This window comes from Anomaloglossus baeobatrachus, chromosome 4, assembly GCF_048569485.1.
Source record: "Anomaloglossus baeobatrachus isolate aAnoBae1 chromosome 4, aAnoBae1.hap1, whole genome shotgun sequence".
NCBI classification, from domain to species: Eukaryota; Metazoa; Chordata; class Amphibia; order Anura; family Aromobatidae; genus Anomaloglossus; species Anomaloglossus baeobatrachus.
Genome location: NC_134356.1, coordinates 635,955,286 through 635,975,307, shown reverse-complemented (window position 1 = coordinate 635,975,307; position 20,022 = coordinate 635,955,286). Strand labels below are relative to the sequence as shown.

Here is a 20,022-nt window from a genome sequence, read left to right as displayed (position 1 = left end):
CAAGGTACTGCATCACCACCAGGATGCAGGACCTACCCCCAGGGTACCCAGAAGACCCGTGCTGGTAATAACCAGACATTCCAGTTAATTCCTGTTTTTCCCCAGATTCCCCATAGACTTGTACCAGGCTAGAGTTGGACCTATGGATAGCCACCCAGAGGTGGAGCCAATCCAGTCCACTAGACAACCAGTTGGGAGGGGCAGACAGTGGACAGTCAGTTCAGCAGCAGCAGTGAAAGAGAGAGGAAGCATTGACAGGAGTGTGACAGTGACCTGAGGGCCCAGTCGGTTAGTTGCCAGTGGAGTACGGTGTAGTACTCCCGGAACCACGCACCCACGGGGTACAGAATCCTAGGTCAGGCAAAAGCTCCAGGCAGACCTGATAAAATCTACACAGTGAGGGGACCATCAAGGACCTCACTGACCTTAAGTTCGGGACTCAGTAGCAACGGCAGAACCTGGGACAGGACTAGAGACTCCAATCCCACAGGGTTCACGCTACCATCATACGGACTGCTGAAAAGACAACTAGGAGGGGACCCCATTTGATCCAGGCCACAGGGACCCACCAACCAAAGACAGGTGCAGGGTAAAGAAGCCACCAGGTCACTAAACCAGCACTGGGACTAAAGGGACCTGCGGTTGAGACCAGCCAGCCTCGGGCGACCAGTTACCACATGAAAGTGAGTAAAAGAACCAGTTACACTGCAAATCCCTGCGTGGCTACCTTCTTCCAACACCCGTTTACATCACTCATCCTCTGGGGCCTGGCCCTGCTTGCGGAGGGCCTAACATCCAGGCTGCCATTAACACCAGTCCCAGTAGCAAGAATTGTGCAGCGGCAGCTCCATCCCTATAGCCGCAAAACCGCAAGTGGCGTCACGTGTGAACTTTATTCAAATCCCCTGTAAATATTCCTCTTTTAAAAAGCACCCAGGGCACGGGACCGGGCAACGGCCACCAAGTGACATTCCTCAGTTATACACCGCCCGGGACCGAGTACACCATAACCCTGGGTGACACGAAAGCGCTGGGAGCTTGAACCAGAACTATGAGGGGCTAAAAGGAAAAATTGTTCTGTAGTGCAGGGCAGGGGCTGGCTGGCAAATTTTAGCCTGGGGGGCAAGCACATAGCAGTGGCCTGTGAGTAGCGGCCCAGCCTTAAATGGGTTTTCCCATAAAGAGAGTTTATTTTAAACAATAGATCTTGCAATAATAATAAGAGTTTTTTCCACAACTAGATGTTATATAAAATGTTCCTGTGCTGAAATAATCATATAAAAGTGCCTTCTATGTGCTGTGTAATGGCCGTGTCTGACTGTACAGGGAGATGGTCTGATCATACCCCATCTCCTGCGCCAGGGAGGATGCAAAAGAGTACACAGATATTACAGCATGGGATCACAGATCATTCTTTCTATGAGGTAAAACATTTCCCTGTCTGTTTTTAAAAAATGTTTTACCTCAAAGAAAAAATCATTTGTGATCCTGTGCTGTAATGTCTTTATACACTTTTGCATACTCCCTGGTGCAGGAGATGTGGTATGATCAGACCATGTCCCTGTATGGTGTATATATATATATAGTAAATATCTGCCCCAAGCTACGCCCCTGAATGAATAATTGCTCTTCACTGTGTTCCCTGCACAAAAGATGATACATACACTGTCCCTTTTATGGTACATGGCTTCTTCTTTTCGTTCTGGGCCCCCTCTTCACACCGTCCTCTACACTGTATCCCAACTATACTTCCAAGTGTCTATACTGTGCTCTTTTCTCACACTCTCCCCCACTCTGTACCATCACAATGTTACCCATGTTGTCCCATCGCTATACTGTTCTCACCCACAGGACCAAGGCACTATCCTATACCTCCGTCTCACTTTCTCCTTCCTCAGCATACTGTGCCCTCCATACTATGCCCTCACACTAGCCACCATGCTGCCCCTTCTCGATACTGCTTACCCCTACACTACACAGTCTCTGTACTGTGCCACCTCATATTTTTGTCTCCCAATACTGTTCCCTCACACTTTTCTCTCCCAATACTGTCTCCTCACACTTTCCCCCCATATTGTCCCCTGACATTCTCCCACCATACATTTCTCCCCCATACTGTCTCCTAACACATCCGCCCAGCTCCATATTCTGTGTTACTGTCTATTGCTTTCTGACAGATTTCCATATATTTATACTGTTTATCCACTCATTTCACCCTTACGATACAATCTTCCATTTTTTTTGCCCTTCCATACTGTCATCTCACAATAAATTACATTACTAATCTTCGGTTTCTTAACCTCCATTGAAGCACTTACTGTATCGATGTTCACCACGCCTACACGGCAGACGTGAGTGATGTTAGCAGTATGATCAGATAAGCTGATCACGCCGCTGACGTCACCCTGACCTGATAGTGCTGTTGGTCAAGACTTTAATTGTACTCACATCTGTAAAGTGAGAGCACATTGAATCAAGGGAGCTGGTGCACTGCACTTTCTCTGAACTGGCGCCCTGCACTTTCTCTGAGCCGGCGCCCTGCACCTTCTCTGAACCGGCGCCCTGCACCTTCTCTGAACCGGCGCTCTGCACCTTCTCTGAGCCGGCGCCCTGCACCTTCTCTGAACCGGCGCCCTGCACCTTCTCTGAACCGGCGCCCTGCACCTTCTCTGAACCGGCGCCCTGCACCTTCTCTGAACCGGCGCCCTGCACCTTCTCGGATCGGCGCCCTACACCTTCTCTGAGCTGGCGCCCTGCACCTTCTCTGAACCGGCGCCCTGCACCTTCTCTGAACCGGCGCCCTGCACCTTTTCTGAACCGGCGCCCTGCACCTTTTCTGAACCGGCGCCCTGCACCTTCTCTGAACCGGCGCCCTGCACCTTCTCGGATCGGCGCCCTACACCTTCTCTGAGCTGGCGCCCTGCACCTTCTCTGAGCCGGCGCCCTGCACCTTCTCTGAACCGGCACCCTGCACCTTCTCGGATCGGCGCCCTGGACCTTCTCTGAGCCGGCGCCCTGCACCTTCTCTGAACCGGCGCTCTGCACCTTCTCTGAACTGGCGCCCTGCACCTTTTCTGAACCGGCGCCCTGCACCTTCTCTGAACCGGCGCCCTGCACCTTCTCTGAGCCGGCGCCCTGCACCTTCTCTGAACCGGCGCCCTGCACCTTCTCTGAACCGGCGCCCTGCACCTTCTCTGAACCGGCGCCCTGCACCTTCTCTGAGCCGGTGCCCTGCACCTTCTGAGCCGGCGCCCTGCACCTTCTCTGAGCCGGCACCCTGCACCTTCTCTGAGCCAGCGCCCTGCACCTTCTCTGAGCCGGCACCCTGCACCTTCTCTGAGCCAGCGCCCTGCACCTTCTCTGAACTGCTGTCTGTTTCACAAACAGCTCAGAGAACGGCTGAATCCCTCTGTGGGGGGGCGACAAAATGCAGCTGCCTGGGAGACACTTTGGACCGCCACATCAAGTGGTCCAGGGGTGCCCTCCTTATGGCTGTGTCCGGGGCAAATGTGCTGCATGCCCCACATAGGTGTGACCCTGTACAGTATACAGGAGAATTCAAAACTGGTATACGATATGCTGTGATACACACATTGTCATATACCGTCTGATGTGTGTACACAATATATCATACTACTCTGTACACTGGATGTGGTATATTATGTACACATATGTACAGTGTCCTGTACCTATCACACTTGGACCTGTCTACAGTACCTCATATATAATATATGGGCCATACAGTATAACCTCTGATGTCCTGCGGGTGCAGATGTGATCAGTCAGTGCAGGATTCTGTGTAGTGATGTCTGTGGTCTCTGCTGGGGCTCAGAGTCAGTTTTTGCAGGGGAGGGAGCTTTGCGGTAGATAGGATGAGGCTGGAGCCGGTGATCCGGCACTGACAGCCCGACCTGATCTGCAGTAACTCACACTGAGCCGCAGCAGAGCGGCCACTGAGCTGATAAGATAAAATACTATGTGGAATCATCAGAAGGTGAGCAGCGTCCTGCTACCTCCTCACCAAAGCCCTCCTGCCCGGCACCATGACTGATGACCTCATACTTACTATCATCCACTGAGGCCTCCGCTCCGGTCCTCCCACAAGCTCCTCTCCGGCAGGATGAGGCAGCAGACGCGCTGTGTGTCGTCACTGCTGCAGATACCGCCCCCACAGAGTCCAGTGAATGCGTCTGCATCACAGTGATATGGCCGACCCGATATTTACCTACATTTAAAGGTACAGTGTGATCCTCCGGCGGCCCTGATCAGGCGCCCAGCCCGACTCTGGTGCAGACGCAGACAGACATATCATTGTTGCAGCTGTAGAGGAGCCCAAGAGGTAAGGGGTCCACTTCCACCTCCAAGGTATCAATAAGCTTCGGTCATAGCAGAACTATTGGACTACAAAGGGCCCATATATTGTCCTTGCACAGGGGCCCTTTTCTGTCTGTGTCCATCACTGCCATGGTGTAAGCAGATACAGAAGGCTTTTAACGAGTGCTGAAAACATGATATTGTGCGCACATAATAAATGATTATGTAAAATAAAATATTTAAATAAAATATGGTATCCATATTAATCCTGAAAAGAAAAACATAAAAAAACATGAGTTGGAATTTATCTACAGTGACACAGGACATATCCCCAATACTGCTCTATTTGGCCCATGACACTACCGCAGCCGCTGCTGTGACCTCCCTGTTAGTGATATATTCTGAAGGTTGTAACATCATAAAAAAAGGAAAGTTACAGCCTGCAGGCCATCGCTCCAGCTATACTATAAAACATATGAAGGCGATACACCAGACACTTACTATAACCATTCTTCCTACAGAAGAGCCAGGCACAGATTAGGATAATTGCCACCAAAGTCACCAAGACACCAAAAAACAAAGGGATGACAACTGAAAGAAAATGCCACAATTAGATATCAAGCATTTAAGACCTGTTTCACACGTCAGAGAAAAACACAAATGTTTTTCACTGACGTGTTAAAAACGCATATGTCTCTCCATGTACCTTCATTCACGGCTGTGGGTTCTCCATGTGCTGCCTGTGATCTGTGATCAGTGATAGAACATGGAGATCAGGCAATTGTACTCACCTGTCCCCGCTCCTGCTGTCCGTGGTGCTGATATCTCCTGCTCTCCTGTGTCCGGCCGCCGCTGTCTCCCCTCTGCAGCTACTTCCGGGTGGGCTGTTCCTGCATAACTGTATAGTCATATGAATAATTAGCTGGCTTGGAAGCAGGAGACAGCAGCGGCCGGAGACAGCGTCACTGGAGAAGGGGAGTATAAAAAGCTTTTTATTTGCAATGTACGTGGTTTTCTGGTAAGTGTTTCATGGATCACATCATAGTGTGGTCTATGGGACATCAGTGATGCCAGAAATAAAACGGACTTGTCTCCGTGCGGAAATGACGGACACGTGTGTACGCCGCACAGAGACACGGTCAGTGAGAAATCACTGATGTGTGCGCAGATTCATTAATTTTAATGGTCTATGTACAGTATATCCGTGATTCTGGTACCTATAAAAACTGTCACATACGTACCAGAATCACTGAGGTGTGAAAGACGCCTAAAGAAGATAAGTGAAGTGGTTCAAGGTGATTTGAATATGTTGAGTTTTCCCCTAAAATTTTTGATCCATCCAAATCTGAATTTTTGGGGATTCCCTTCATGCAATTGTATGGAAGAGAGGTTCTAAAAAAAAAAAAAAAAAAAAAAAGGGAAAAAATAGTTGACTCATCTTGCCTCTCAACTGTGCCACCGCCGCAGCTCCCCACCACGTCATCCACTGGCCCCCTCTTGTTCTCATCACTTCTGGTCTTCTCCCATTTTGCACCAGTGCAAGGTCTCAATGTTACAACATGCTTCACTTATGGTCTCCTCAGGGCAGGGAGCATTGTCAAAAAAGGGGGCAGTGAATGACCCAGTGTGGAGCTGCGGCGCCAAGACAGCTGAGTACACTATTTTACTATCCCTATATTTACTATGTTCTGAGTTCTGTTGACATGTCAGTGAACAATAAGGCAACTTCTATTTGCATCTAATAATTTCAATTCATATCAAATTTCCACATCAAATTGAATTTTGTCAGAATTGCTCATCCCAATTGGTGTCACGGGTAGCAGACAGTCATGTGTTTTCAGGCCACAGAAGGTCACAGTGTTTGGCTGTGCAGAATGCTCCCTGACTTTCCATTATTCCTGCTGTCAGTATTCATTGGTATAGGTATCTTTCCTACTGGATTCATCTCTCCCCCATTTGGACCCAGCAGGAGCTCGCCTTCCACCCAGCTGTTGATTATCAGTATTCCCTTGGTGTTTAATTACCCCTTCCTTGCTATGGACTGGTGCTGGTGATATTTTCAGTTCCTTCAAGCTGAGTTGGCAAGCAGGTGGCTTGTAGTCCTCTGTCATATCTGTCGAACTCCTACCTGTGCTATCTGTGGATAAGTTGTTCATGCTTTTCCCCCTGTGTGTCCTCCTTGTGTCTTCTGTAGTTGTATAGTAGGATTGATGAAGAACTCATCTCAAATCATTCCCTATTTAGGGTCCAACGTTAGGGATATCTAGGGTCAGGTATCCGGCTCGGCGCATACATGCGGAACCTGTCTAGGGTGGTGAGGGATCCCAGGGGCCATCAGTAGGTTCGGTCAGGGGGGTCACTCTCCCTAGACACAGGGTTTCCCTTCCCTTCCGCCATGCACTTGGTACTCCCCCGTACCTGGCATGACAATTGGTCAATAGATTTTTTTTAAAGTCTACCAATAATACTTATCAGTCTCTTAGGAGAACAGTGAATTAATATGAGTAACATCCCAACCTTCGTCTGTAAAATATGTTCTACCATGCCTGTGACTATTCCCCATATTTCCCATGCAATGAACAGTGCGGAGCTCTCCCGGAAGAGCAGGAGAATGTCTTCCCCTTTGCTTGACCCTTCTCGGAATTATCTTGATGTGTTATTTATTTTTCAAAAGTATTTTGTATACCAGGTAAATATTTGACATTTCGAGTCGTAGTCTTACCTGATGGATCAGATGGATCAGGCGTCACCGTAACACAGACATTATCAGATGTGGAACTACAGGTTTGCTGTAAAACCTGTTCCTTGGGACAACTAAAATAAAAAAAGAACCATAGACAATGGCAAATATTTTCTTGAATCTGAGGCCAAATAAAGGCAGCATTTTGGCTAAATGTCTTTACTGGCACACACCTACCATTTTACATACTTTGACCTCTCTCATATGAGCAGGCGTACTATGCACCTTGTCACTTAAAGGAATTGTCCACTTTCAGGAGAATGAAAGTGGAGCACACAGTGTAAAATAACAAAAGCATATATCACCCTCGATGGGTCAAGCACCAATCCTCGTTGCTGCTCCATTCCTGTTGTTTTGGCTGCAGGAGAAACATCACGTCAAGACTGCACATATCCACTCTAACCAGTCAATGACCTCAGCAGCATGTCCTATCATTTTCAGCACAACCACTGAGCTCAGTGACTGTCACGATGTGACTTGTTGGAAAACGAAGGATAGGTACCCTATAAAGTTCCTCACGCTAGGGGGCCCTATGCTGTCCCTAAGCTCAGGGATACTCCTGATGGTGGAGATGCCCGAGTCCCCTTCTTGGCCCTGTACCTGACCAGTCCTGATATGACTTTTCTGCTGAAAATGAGACTTTGCCAAATAAGGTGGAGTTTTACCTTTTTGACACTGCTGAGAGAGAAGAGGGAGAGGCTCCTGCTGCAGCCATTTGATATATTTTGATTTTTTTTGTATATTTTCTATGTGTAATATTTCTTAATTACACAAAGACACGCAGGTTCAGTTAGTTACAACTGAGAATATTGTCATATATATACTCATTCTTGCCGTTGGTTCTTAATACCAAGGCTGTGGAGTCAGTAAGCCAAGGTTACAACTACATCACTTCTATTTTTCCGACACTCGGACTTCAGCTCTGACTTAAGGCGGCGTCACACGCGTCGATATATCGTGAAATTGCAAGAGCGATCGCACTCGCCCCCGTCATTTGTGCGTCATGGGCAATTAGTTGCCCATGGCGCACAAAGTCGTTAAACCCCTGTCACACGTACTTACCTCCCTAACGACGTTGCTGTGGGTGGCGAACATCCTCTTCCTGAAGGGGGAGGGAGGTTCGGTGTCACAGCGAAGTCACACAGTGGTCGTCCAATAGAAGCGGAGGGGCGGAGATGAGCGGGACGTAACATCCCGCCCATCTCCTTCCTTCGCCTTCCCGGCGGGACGCAGGTAAGCTGTGTTCGAAGTTCCCGGGGTGTCACACGTAGTGATGTGTGCTGCCCCGGGAACGGTGAACAACCAGTGCACAGAAGGCGGAACGACATTATGAAAATGAACGACGTGTCAACGAGCAACGATAAGGTGAGTATTTTTGCTTGTTAACAGTCGTTCAGAGGTGTCACACGCTACGACATCTCTAACGATGCCGGATGTGCGTCACAAATTCCGTGACGCTGACGACATATCGTTATATATATTGTAGCGTGTGGTAGGGCCATTAGTGTCACAGGGTATGTAATGAAAGGACAGGGGCTCCTAGGCTGCTGTCCCTTATCTCAGAGGTAGGCTTGACAGTAGTCAGGTACAAGCTGCGAGTGTGACCCTAACTCCTGTCCAAGCCCTGATCTTTCTCTCTCTCTCCTATAACCTTGGGGCGGTCCGGAAAACACAAAGACAAAACGCACAAAATGACACAGACAAGGGAGAACAGAAACTCGGACACACAGCACTCAAACACACAGGAGAGACAATATGTATACTGGGGAGCAAAAAAAGAGAAGGAAGTAATGCACAACAGGATAATGCTCACACCACTCAAAAGCACAACATAAATCACCTGTAATGCTACTACCAGGGGGTGCAGGTACACAGGATAGACGTAAAGCTCCTAGGTGCACTGCAGCGTCTGCCCACTAGATGTCTAGACGGGGAGGTAGCAGAATGGCCATACACGCCGAGAGTCAGAGCAAGGAGGTCACGTCCATGCAATGGGGGAAGAGGAGCCAAAGTCACGTGGAAGCCTAACGTCGGTAGCCAGGAGGTAACATCAGATACAAATGGGGAGAAGAACTGTAGTCAAAGAGCAAGCCGGGGTCAGAGGCCGAAGGGGAACGTCAGTATAAAAGGAGGGGGGGGAGCGGTACTGAGGGAACAAAACAAGTGGAGGGTCAGGAAGTCATGGAGCACAAACAAGACGGATGGAGCGGTGGATAGGGAGAGGAGTCGGGGTAGCAGGACGACCATCAGAACAAACTCACGGAAACCAGAAGGGCACACTGCAGAGCAGGAACTATCACTGGCGAAGTTCTGGTGGAAACAGCTTAATGATAAAGCAAGGTGATTAAAAAAACAAAGCCCCAATCAAGACCCACCTACTGGCAAGGACCCGGGGAATACAAACAACCAAGCAATAGACAAAACCCAATGGCTCTGCAAGGAGCAAAGCCAAAGGTGAATCGTGATATCACAATCAACCGGATAACCACTAAAACCCAGATCGCTGGAGCTTGTGCTGAAACTATCATAGGCACACACTGGAAAAAAAGCCGGACTTTAAATAGGGAGAAGACAGCTGCACATGCCAGTTAGCAACCTGAGCTCCAGGATCTGCTCACAAGTCTGCAGGAATTAACTCCTGCAGGGATGAAGACCATTGAACCTGAACGAGCCGACGCCCGGCTCTGGCTGAACAATCCAGAAGCCTCAGATTGCTTTTCAGACTCTGTGATGTTAATAGTGTCTGACAACGCCGTGCCAGCATGTGTGTACAAAGCCAAACATCGCATGACACTCGGACTCTGTGATAAATGGCCAATAATTAGTAATAGCACATTTATTGTACTTGAGTAACTTCAATAAGAGGTACCATAACTTTGTCAATCCAATTTATTTCTTCAATGTATATAAAACCATAAAGGACACAAATGTGCCGGCACTGTCGCGTTTTGGGCTGAACGAAATGCATCAGAGGTCAGTATATTTGTCACCGTTATGGTTTTATATGCATTGGAGAAATAAATTGGATTACTCTATAAGGGAGACAGAGCGCTAGTTTCTTTCTCCCATTGGATTTACTGCCTTCTATCTTAGCTCTATGGATGCATTATTACGAGGGATGATCGAATACTTCGATTATTTGGCTTCTCAAATATACCTCGCCGCTATTCGACTATTTGTGAATATTCGATGCGCAATGTAAGTCTATGGGAAGCCCGAATAACAACTATTTGGAACAATACAGGCTTCCCATAGACTTACATTGTGCATTGAATAGTTGAATAGCGGCGAGGTATTCGGAACATATTTGCAAAGCCGAATAATCGAAGTGTGACGCCCTGGCAAAACCAGGTAGTCACAGAAAGAGTTAAACCTCCCTGGTACCACCTGATCCCACACTTGGAGGAGTTGAGTCAGTCGGTGGAAGGAGGGAGAGGAGTAACAGACAGGGGTTGTGGCTCCTGTGCTGCAGGGGAAGTGAAGCAAAGAAAAGGCAAAAGAAACGCCCTCGTATAGGGCTTAAGAAGTTGATGGCATCTAAGGTTCATGGAGGTCTGAGTTTGCCGAACATTCGGGGTTACAATATAGCCTGTTTGACTAGATATATACTGGATTGGATTAAAGGCTCTAGGCATTATTCAGCGTTGGAGCTTGAGAGAGACTATGCACAACCTTGGGATCTGGTGGCATTGCTTCATACTAGGCAGGCTAATCTCCCAGTGAAAATCAAGCACTCTTCCTTATTTAAAGACACGATTGCAGCGTGGAAGGCGTTGAGGAAAAACTACAAACTTCCCCATAAAATATCCAAATACTTGCCTATATGGGGGAATCCAGAGTTTGTGCAGGGGACAAGCAATAAGCTGTTTGAAGAGTGGAAGGTGCGGGGTATAAGGACTGTTGCTCATCTCTTGCACACCTCAGAACCTAGATGGTTGAGTAGAGATGAAATTATAGCGCAGTATGGCCTGGGGCCTAACCAAGTAATCCAATATGACCAAGTGAGATATAGTATTATGACTCAGTTGCATGATGTGACCCAGGAGGTAGTATTTAACTCTTTTGATTGTCTGGTAAAGAACTCAATAACTTCATCATCTATCTCTTTTCTTTATGGAGCCATGCGTGATCTATTAATAGGACAGCACCCGGAAGGTTTATTTAAATCTTGGGAGAAACAATTTGAGGACCCGTCTATGGGGGTAAAAATTAGGGGAGGGTGGAATGCTCTTCGTAAATCAATTTTAAATGAGAATTGGCGAGAAACCCAATTTAGAATTATGTGTGAAGCCCCGCAGGTGTAGTGTCGGTGCATTACCTTCAGGGACTCCACTCGGCTGGATCTCCGTCACTGGTAGGAAATCTTCTGTTTGATCGTGACGCCACTCTCAGTATTGCGGTCAGTGGGGACCGCCACTGCAGGTTAGGGGTGCCTGGGGCTGATGATATGTGCAGTCAGATGTAGTAGCCTCCTGAGAGTGAGGCATGCCCCAGGGTCCAGTGTAGATGCGTAGTACTACAAGTCGCAGAATGACTCACACAGGCAGAACTGTCTTTCAAGGGCTTTACTCACATTTGATGGCAGGGTGAGTAGCCCGGGCGTAGCTGAGATGAACCAGGTGGGAACCAGGTATCCTTCAGGCTGACTTTATGAGGGTGACTACCAACTCGCCTTCCTTAGCCCTTGGTGGTTTGGGGTGACCCCGACTTTTAGTCCCTATGGGGGTCACCCAGGGAAGATGCTGAAGCCTCTCTCCCCTTCGTTTGCCGTGTGCTTGTCGCCTGGGCCAGATCACTCCAGCTTCTTGCCTCCTGTGAGCTATGGGCCCTAACTGTGGCTACGTGGCTGCGGCTTTTGTGGTGTTGTGGCGTGGGCTTTGAGAGCCCCACACCGGCAGGTTTAGCAAAAGAAAGCTGGATCTATCTCCGCTTCGGGATCTGCCGCCCGTTTGGGCCTGGTACTCTCTAGCAGTCTCCTTACTTCCCACTCCGTGCTCTCTCTTTAGCTGAAGATGGATTTCGGGTAGCCCTCCTAGTTGACCGTTCTCCCCCGTCAGTAGCCACTGCGCGGGCGCTGTTAGACAGCATCAGCCCCACAGGTCTGCTCCTCACTGAGCCCTATGGAGTTCTGCTCTAACTGACTCACTGCCCCTCCTCCCCTGTTCTTGCCTACGCCACCTAGCAACCAGACTCTCTTACCACACCCCTTGAGAGGAGATGGAGGCTTTTGGCCCCCTCCACTATTCCAGTGAAGGTCAAGGCTTTTCCCCCTCCTGGAATCCCCAGGGGTCCTCTCATGGGTACATGTGTGAGACCTGATCACTATGCGCCTGTGTTCCACACCCCGGTCAGCCTTCTGGATTACCTGTGTTGTACTGTCCCCAGCATGGGTGCAGTACTCAGTGGTGCCTGACCAGGTCAGGGGCGCCACATTCCCCCTTAGTTATCACCAGCACGTCCTCGGGCTGCAAGACAACATTTTAAAATGCATAAAACATTAAAACATGTAAAACATTTTTAAAAGCACCAGGTACCATACATCACCACCCTCCACCCACAAGTCCGTTAACCCACCCAAAACCCTCTCACGTTGGCCGCGACTTCAGCCACTTCTGGCAGGATATAGAGGCGGCTTCCATGGGCTGGTGGTTTCAGGGTATACCTGGCTTGGTGGATCCGCGCCTTCAGCCTCTTCTGGCAGGATGTAGAGGCGGCCTCCACAGTTGGTGCTGACCAGGTACCCTCTTTGTGGTGGAGAGCCAGGCCCCATAAACAGGCATGCTCTCTGGTCGCAGGTGAGCCAAGGCCCTATATACGGACGGGCTCCTCCTGGTTGCAGACGAGCCAAGCCCCTAAACAGGCTGACTCTGGTGGTGGTGGTGCCCTCTGGTGTAACTATTTACACTGCGAGAGTTTGTGGCTATAGCCAGTTCATAGCCTTAAGGTTTATGGTTTTCTCACAATAGTTTTTGTGGGCACATACTTGAACTTTAAAACGTTGCAAAACAAACTTTTCAAACTGGTCAAAACAGTAACTTCTCTCTTTACTTTACTTTTCTCTACTCCTCCATACCAGGGCTTGGGCCTGTTGGGCTGCGGCACCTGCTGCTTTCTTGCTCTTTGTCGTCGTCTGAGGTAGTCTCATCTGTAGGTTCCTTGTCTTTTCTTTCTTGATCTTCATCTGTTTCCTTTGCTACATCTGTTTCTTTATCTCTGTCTTTTCTTTCTTCTTTGGGACATGGTGCTACATCAAGCGCATACAATCCTCTTTCGCCTTCATGCATAGTGAATTGTACTGTATTTCCCATCTTTAAGTTTCTGCCAGGGTGTCCTCTGGGCAAGTGGGCTCTCACATCCCTCCTATTAACGAAAATGCCCTCTTTCATACCCGGTGCCACAATAAAGCCGTATCCGCTTTTCAAGTTAAAGTCTTCCACTACTCCTCTGCAAAGGGGTCCTCTGACCTGTGCTTGGGCTCTTCTCAGGAACCTTTTTTCTTGTAGGTCTCTGGCCGTGACTTCCCTCTGCTCTGGGGATGGCGGTGCAGGGGACAGCGTTGTTCTGTTGCGACGCCTTGTCTTGCGGCCTGAACTCTGCGTGGTACAGCTTGCAAGCTCCCAGGTGAGACTTTTAGGCAGATCTTCGTCAGCGGACGGTGTCAGGTCCTCCTCATCCCAGCGGGAATAGGGCAACATCTCCGGCTCTGAGTATAGATCCACTGCTGGTGGCTCCGGAATCAGCTCCTCAGCTTCCTGGCCTCCTCTCCCCCTTAGTTCTTCTTGGCACTCCTTTGGTGGCAGTGCTGGGGATGGGCTTTCTTCAGCAGGCCCAGGCGGGGGACTCTTTGGCGTGGTTGCTGCAGGGGTTGCTGGAATCCTCTTGGGGGTATGCGGAGGGAGCATGTACCGGTCCACCAACCATTGTGGAAACTTGGCCTCCATGTCAGCCTTCAGCCGCCAGTATTCGGGGTCCTCCCCCAGCGTGGGCTTTCCAGCAGGGACCTCTTTGGACTGGGGAGCGGTGTCTGCTCTGGCCTTGCAGGCCGGGGTAAATGGTGATGCAATCTCTTGGCGGGCCGCGCCCTGTATGGCGGCGGCCTGGTCTTGGCGGGCCGCGCCCTGGATGGCGGCAGCCTGGTCTTGGCGGGCCGCACCCGGCATGGCGGCGGCCTGGATCAGTGTCGCTGTTGCAGGGGGCTCTGTGCAGGCTGGGCTGGACGTCGCTGCAGCAGTCTGGGCTTGGCGGGCCGCGCCTGGCGTGGCTGCGGCCTGGTTCAGCACCTCACTTGCGGCGCGGACGAGCGTTGCTGCGGCGGTGGGGTCTCGGCGGGCCGGGCCTAGCAGGGCGGCGGCCTGGGTCAGCGTTACGCCTGCGGCGCGGATGAGGGTCGCGGTGGCAGCCGGTTCTTTGCGGGCCGGACTGGGCGTTGCTGCAGGGACCGGGTCTTGGTGGGCCGAGCAGGGCATCGCTGCGGCCGCTGGGGCTTGGAAGGCCGCACCTGGCGTGGCTGCGGCCTGCTTCAGCGTCGCCGCACCGGACGCCTCTTCGGGGACCGCGGGCGTGGCAGCAGGGGTCGGGGCACTTGCGCTGGCCGGGGCATCACTCGACTCACCCACCGGTGGCAGCATCGGGGTCTGCGTCATCGCCGTCCTGTCTGGCACTCGGCGCGCGGCTCTCCTTTCATAGGCCCGAACCGCCGCGGTCATCTCCAGCATTTCCATTCGTTCTTCCCGGATCTGCTCCACAACCCGGGTCTCCAGTCGGTCGCAGAACTGGGCCAGCTCCCGATACCACCAGGCAGCGGAGCCCGGTTCTGGATTTCTGCGGTCAGACGCCATTTCTTCTGCGCCCTCTTCTGCACGACTCTCCAGCTGTGGACTCGCCGTTGCCTCTGATAGCAAGCGGTTCAGTTTCTGCTCTGCCTCTTTCAGCAGCTCCTCTCCCAGCAGCAGGCTTGTGGCTTCCTTTCTGTCCCGACGTCTCTGGACGCTTCCACTCTCATAGCTGGCAAGGTCAGAACTCTGCAGGGGATCTCTGGGTAGCCACACCTCTTCGTGGGCGGTAACTTCTTCCAGCGCGGGCTGCTGTTGTTTTTCAGCGCGCTTTTCATGGTGGCAATATGGCGGCGCTTCCAATTTTTCAAGCGGACCGCCCAGGCACATGGTCACCTGTCTGAACAGGTCTAGTCCTTATCCTGTTCACAGCGCCAGATATGGGGGTCACCCAGGGAAGATGCTGAAGCCTCTCTCCCCTTCGTTTGCCGTGTGCTTGTCGCCTGGGCCAGATCACTCCAGCTTCTTGCCTCCTGTGAGCTATGGGCCCTAACTGTGGCTACGTGGCTGCGGCTTTTGTGGTGTTGTGGCGTGGGCTTTGAGAGCCCCACACCGGCAGGTTTAGCAAAAGAAAGCTGGATCTATCTCCGCTTCGGGATCTGCCGCCCGTTTGGGCCTGGTACTCTCTAGCAGTCTCCTTACTTCCCACTCCGTGCTCTCTCTTTAGCTGAAGATGGATTTCGGGTAGCCCTCCTAGTTGACCGTTCTCCCCCGTCAGTAGCCACTGCGCGGGCGCTGTTAGACAGCATCAGCCCCACAGGTCTGCTCCTCACTGAGCCCTATGGAGTTCTGCTCTAACTGACTCACTGCCCCTCCTCCCCTGTTCTTGCCTACGCCACCTAGCAACCAGACTCTCTTACCACACCCCTTGAGAGGAGATGGAGGCTTTTGGCCCCCTCCACTATTCCAGTGAAGGTCAAGGCTTTTCCCCCTCCTGGAATCCCCAGGGGTCCTCTCATGGGTACATGTGTGAGACCTGATCACTATGCGCCTGTGTTCCACACCCCGGTCAGCCTTCTGGATTACCTGTGTTGTACTGTCCCCAGCATGGGTGCAGTACTCAGTGGTGCCTGACCAGGTCAGGGGCGCCACATATGCACAAGGCAATTTATGGTTTTAATCTCCCTCCATCAGCAACAAAGCCAGACAGGATTACGTATTGCCCTAAGTGTAAGAGTAGTGGAACTGATCTCCTTCACGGGTTGTGGTCCTGCCCCCATTTGAGTCCATTATGGTCACAGATCAAAAGTTGTATACAAAAGGTGTGGGGTCTTGAAGTTCGGCTCTCACCTGGGTTCGCTATTTTTCACCATTGGGAGGAGGGGAACGATACCAAAGGGAAGATGACTAACCCACCCAGACTTATACATGTGATACTTCTGGCAGCCAAGAGAGCGATACTAAAAAATTGGTTGGAGTCTAGGGTCCCCGCGATTGAAGAGATCTTGGGTCAGCTCATGCATCTTCTTGAAATAGAAGGATTGGATGCAGAAAGGAGGGCGGATAGAATACGACAGCACTTTAACAAATGGAAGAAATTCATACTGGCCTATTGTACTCGGGAGGAGATAGTCAGGATTATGTCACCTTTCAAAGACACAGTCTGGTATCATACTGAAAAATTGAAGGATACATTGGATGGCTTGGAGGTGGGGGAGGAAAGGCCGAAAGCTGACTAAAAGGAGAGGGGGAAATAACCGATTTGAGTGGGACTTCTTTATTATATGTCATTACCATGTTCACAAGGGTTCAATGGGGGGAATGATAAGAATGATGGGTTAAGGGGTCGCTGCTTTCCTTTGCTTTATCTTGCCATGTTACGGTTATTGATTTTAAAAATTGGTATGGAATTTGGGATGATCAAATATGACAATGTAATGTTGAATTTACAATGCTGAATTCGCTTATGCCAGTGTTATGTTATTGAAAAATTTGAATAAAAATATAGTTAAAAAAAAAGAAAAGGCAAAAGTCTTGGAGCTGAAGTGGAGACTAGGCTCAGGGGAACCCGTAGTGGACCGAGACAGGGTAGTGGCCCGCTGGTAGCGTGCACGGGATCCCGGACTTGTGCAAAGAGAGGACTTCCCCCGTCCGAAAAAGAGAAGGTGACTCTTAGCTGGAGTGCACAGGAGAGAGGGCCCTGCTTCTTGTACCGGGTTTGGGATCCGAACACCCCCATACCAAAGGCCTACGGACCAAAGGCAAGTTCTGGTTAAGTACTGGACTTTGTGTTTCCTGACCCTACACATGAAAGCAGCCTCATCCAACACCAGGACAACCGAACTGTGAGTTTCTTGCTCCCTGCAATCCCTAACACCACCACAACTCCCCCTGGGCCCCGGAGGGTTAACAACATCCAGCTGCCAGCCCAACGCCCCCGGGAATCCCCTCAACGGCAGTGGTGGTACCCCGTTTACCACATACCGTGGGTGGCGTCACGTACAAACTTTCCAAAATCCCATACGCCATAACCCCCTTTTCAATTGAAGTGACCGCGAGACCCCCGGGTCCGGAGAGCCTCGAGCCACCCACAGAAGGACCGGATCCGAGCAGCTCGGTTGCTGAGAGCGGGGCGGTACAGAAGTATTCGATCATCCCTAATTATTACATGCTAGGGGATGACTTATATTGTGGGTGCGGTGAGCTGCATTTGTTTCTACAAATAACATTGCAATCACACTTTTTTGATAAATACTCTCTCTAGATATTATCCATATTATGAACATTTATACATTTTTCTAAATTTCTATGAGAGTTAATAAATTAATTAAACATTCTGATTGTTCCGATTCCACATCTTCACATGACAAATCCTAGTCTTAATTACTGTGTGTTAGGGTGATATCATTTCTGGACACTTCCACGTACCTTGGTCTGCACAGAAGACACTCATTACACGTGGCATTTCTGTGGCAGTAAGTTCCTGTTCTACACTGACAAATGGCGTTCTTAGTGACGGTACATGGTGACATTTCCTCCTGATCTGCGAACACAAGAAACAAGAGGAAGAACAATCAAGATTACAATCCTATTGTTGTTTAGTCTTCTTCTCTTGCCGGAGATTAAAAGTGTATTCCCATCTCATCGACTGTCTTTCATATTATAAAGCGGTGATTTTCAGGTAAACGTCATAATCAACAGGTCCATCACTAAGGCAATTTTTTTGTTTATGGCAGTTGAAACCACCATCACCAGGACGCAACAATAATAGTCCACGTTTCATGATCACAAATCGCCAGAGGAGGCAGAACTGAGCACGTCCAGTCACATTGATTCACTATTGTACCAACTGACCCATTGTTCATCTCTATAAACCTATTTACCTATAATTACATACAACCTGTGCCCAATATCTCAATTGACCCAAGAGATTCCTAAAAAGTCAAATAGTAACACACTATTAGGCAATGGGCACATGGGTTTTCAAAGTGTTTTTGGAACAGTAACTCCTTCTATTGGAACAGTAACTCCTTCTAATCTTAAAACCCCTCCAAAATTTAGAATTTCTGCTTCAAAAACTCTGTAAAAAAAGACTCTGTGCACACAACCTTATAGAAAACTAATACCAAGTAGGCACAATATGATAATATTGTGATAGATAGATAGATAGAGGGATAGATAGATAGATAGATAGATAGATAGATAGATAGATAGATAGATAGATTGTGATGAGTGCTGGTTACTTCCCTCGTACCTGGAACCAAGGACTCATTACACCGATCCACAAGAGCGGGTACAGGTATGACCCTGCCAACTACAGAGGCATATGTGTCAGCAGTAACTTGGGAAAACTATTCAACAGCATCCTAAACAAAAGGATCATCAGTTTCCTTACCGAGCACAATGTCCTGAGCAAAAGCCAAGCAGGGTTCGTGCCAAACCACCGCACCACGGACCACATCTACACCCTGCACAGTCTCATTCAGAGCCACGTCCACAATACAAAGCATGGGAAGATATACACCTGCTTTGTAGACTTTAAAAAGGCCTTTGACTCAGTGTGGCACCCGGGCTTGTTCTGGAAACTGCTGGAAAGTGGAATAGGAGGAAAGACCTACGATGTCATCAAAAGCTCCTACACCGAGAACCTCTGCAGTGTGAGTATGAACGGTAGAAGAACGGCTTATTTCAAGCAGAGCCGAGGAGTCAGACAGGGCTGCAGCCTAAGTCCAATGCTCTTCAATATTTACATCAATGAGCTAGCTACTGCCCTAGAATCTTCACCTGCTCCAGGTCTCACACTCCATGACGCCCAGGTGAAATTCTTGCTCTATGCAGATGACCTACTGCTGGTGTCACCAACCGAGAAAGATCTCCAAGACAACCTACAAATCTTGGAGAAATTCAGCTCCACATGGGCACTACCGATCAATCTAAAGAAAACCAACATCATGGTGTTCCAGAAGAGAAAAAGAAGATTTGACCAGCATCCTTCATTTGTCCTAAATGGCTGCACTCTAACAGGAACAGACAAATACACCTACTTGGGCCTGGAAATTCACCAGTCAGGGAGCTTCAAACAAGCCATAGAGACCCTGAAAAATAAGGCCTGCAAAACCTTTTATGCCATCCGAAGGAAATTGTATCATCTGAAGCCACCAGTGAGGGTCTGGCTAAAAATCTTCGATTCCATCATTGCCCCAATCCTCCTGTATGGCAGTGAAGTCTGGGGCCCTCACACTTACTCAGATTGGTCAAGGTGGGATTCCAGCCCAACAGAAATATTCCACCTGGAATTCTGTAAGCACCTTCTCCAGGTCCATCGAAGCACCTCCAACAGTGCCTGTCGAGCCGAGCTGGGCAGATTCCCTCTACACCTAGCGGTTCTGAAGAGGGCACTATCATTTCAGGCTCACCTACAGAGTAGCAATCCAAGCTCCCATCACCACAAAGCTCTGATATATATACGTGGGCCAGATGAACCAGGACCCCTGGCACAGCTCTCCCAAACCCAACTGGACAAAATAACCAATCACAGCAGCCTGACAAGAACCAGAATCAGGAAGATGGTAGGCGAGGGCCAGGAGAGGTATGTCAATGACTGGAGGACCGACATCAACACCTCACAGAAACTGACCACGTACCAGAGACTACAGAGATACTACAGACTGGCCCCATATCTGGAAAAACTCCCGG

General features: G+C 49.7%; 1 protein-coding gene across 1 annotated transcript in view; it reads right to left on the bottom strand.

Annotated features, from left to right (window-relative positions):
- The window catches only part of LOC142301181 (uncharacterized), a 40,812-nt gene extending 22,628 nt beyond the window's left edge, over positions 1 to 18,184 (bottom strand). Inside the window, exons 1-3 of the mRNA XM_075342213.1 lie at positions 18,181 to 18,184; positions 17,755 to 17,869; positions 7,037 to 7,128 (exon numbers count right to left, since the gene is read on the bottom strand). Of these exons, the coding sequence (XP_075198328.1) occupies positions 7,037 to 7,128; positions 17,755 to 17,869; positions 18,181 to 18,184 (211 nt within the window). The remainder of the gene's footprint in view (positions 1 to 7,036; positions 7,129 to 17,754; positions 17,870 to 18,180) is intronic.
- Between the last annotated feature and the right edge of the window lie 1,838 nt (positions 18,185 to 20,022).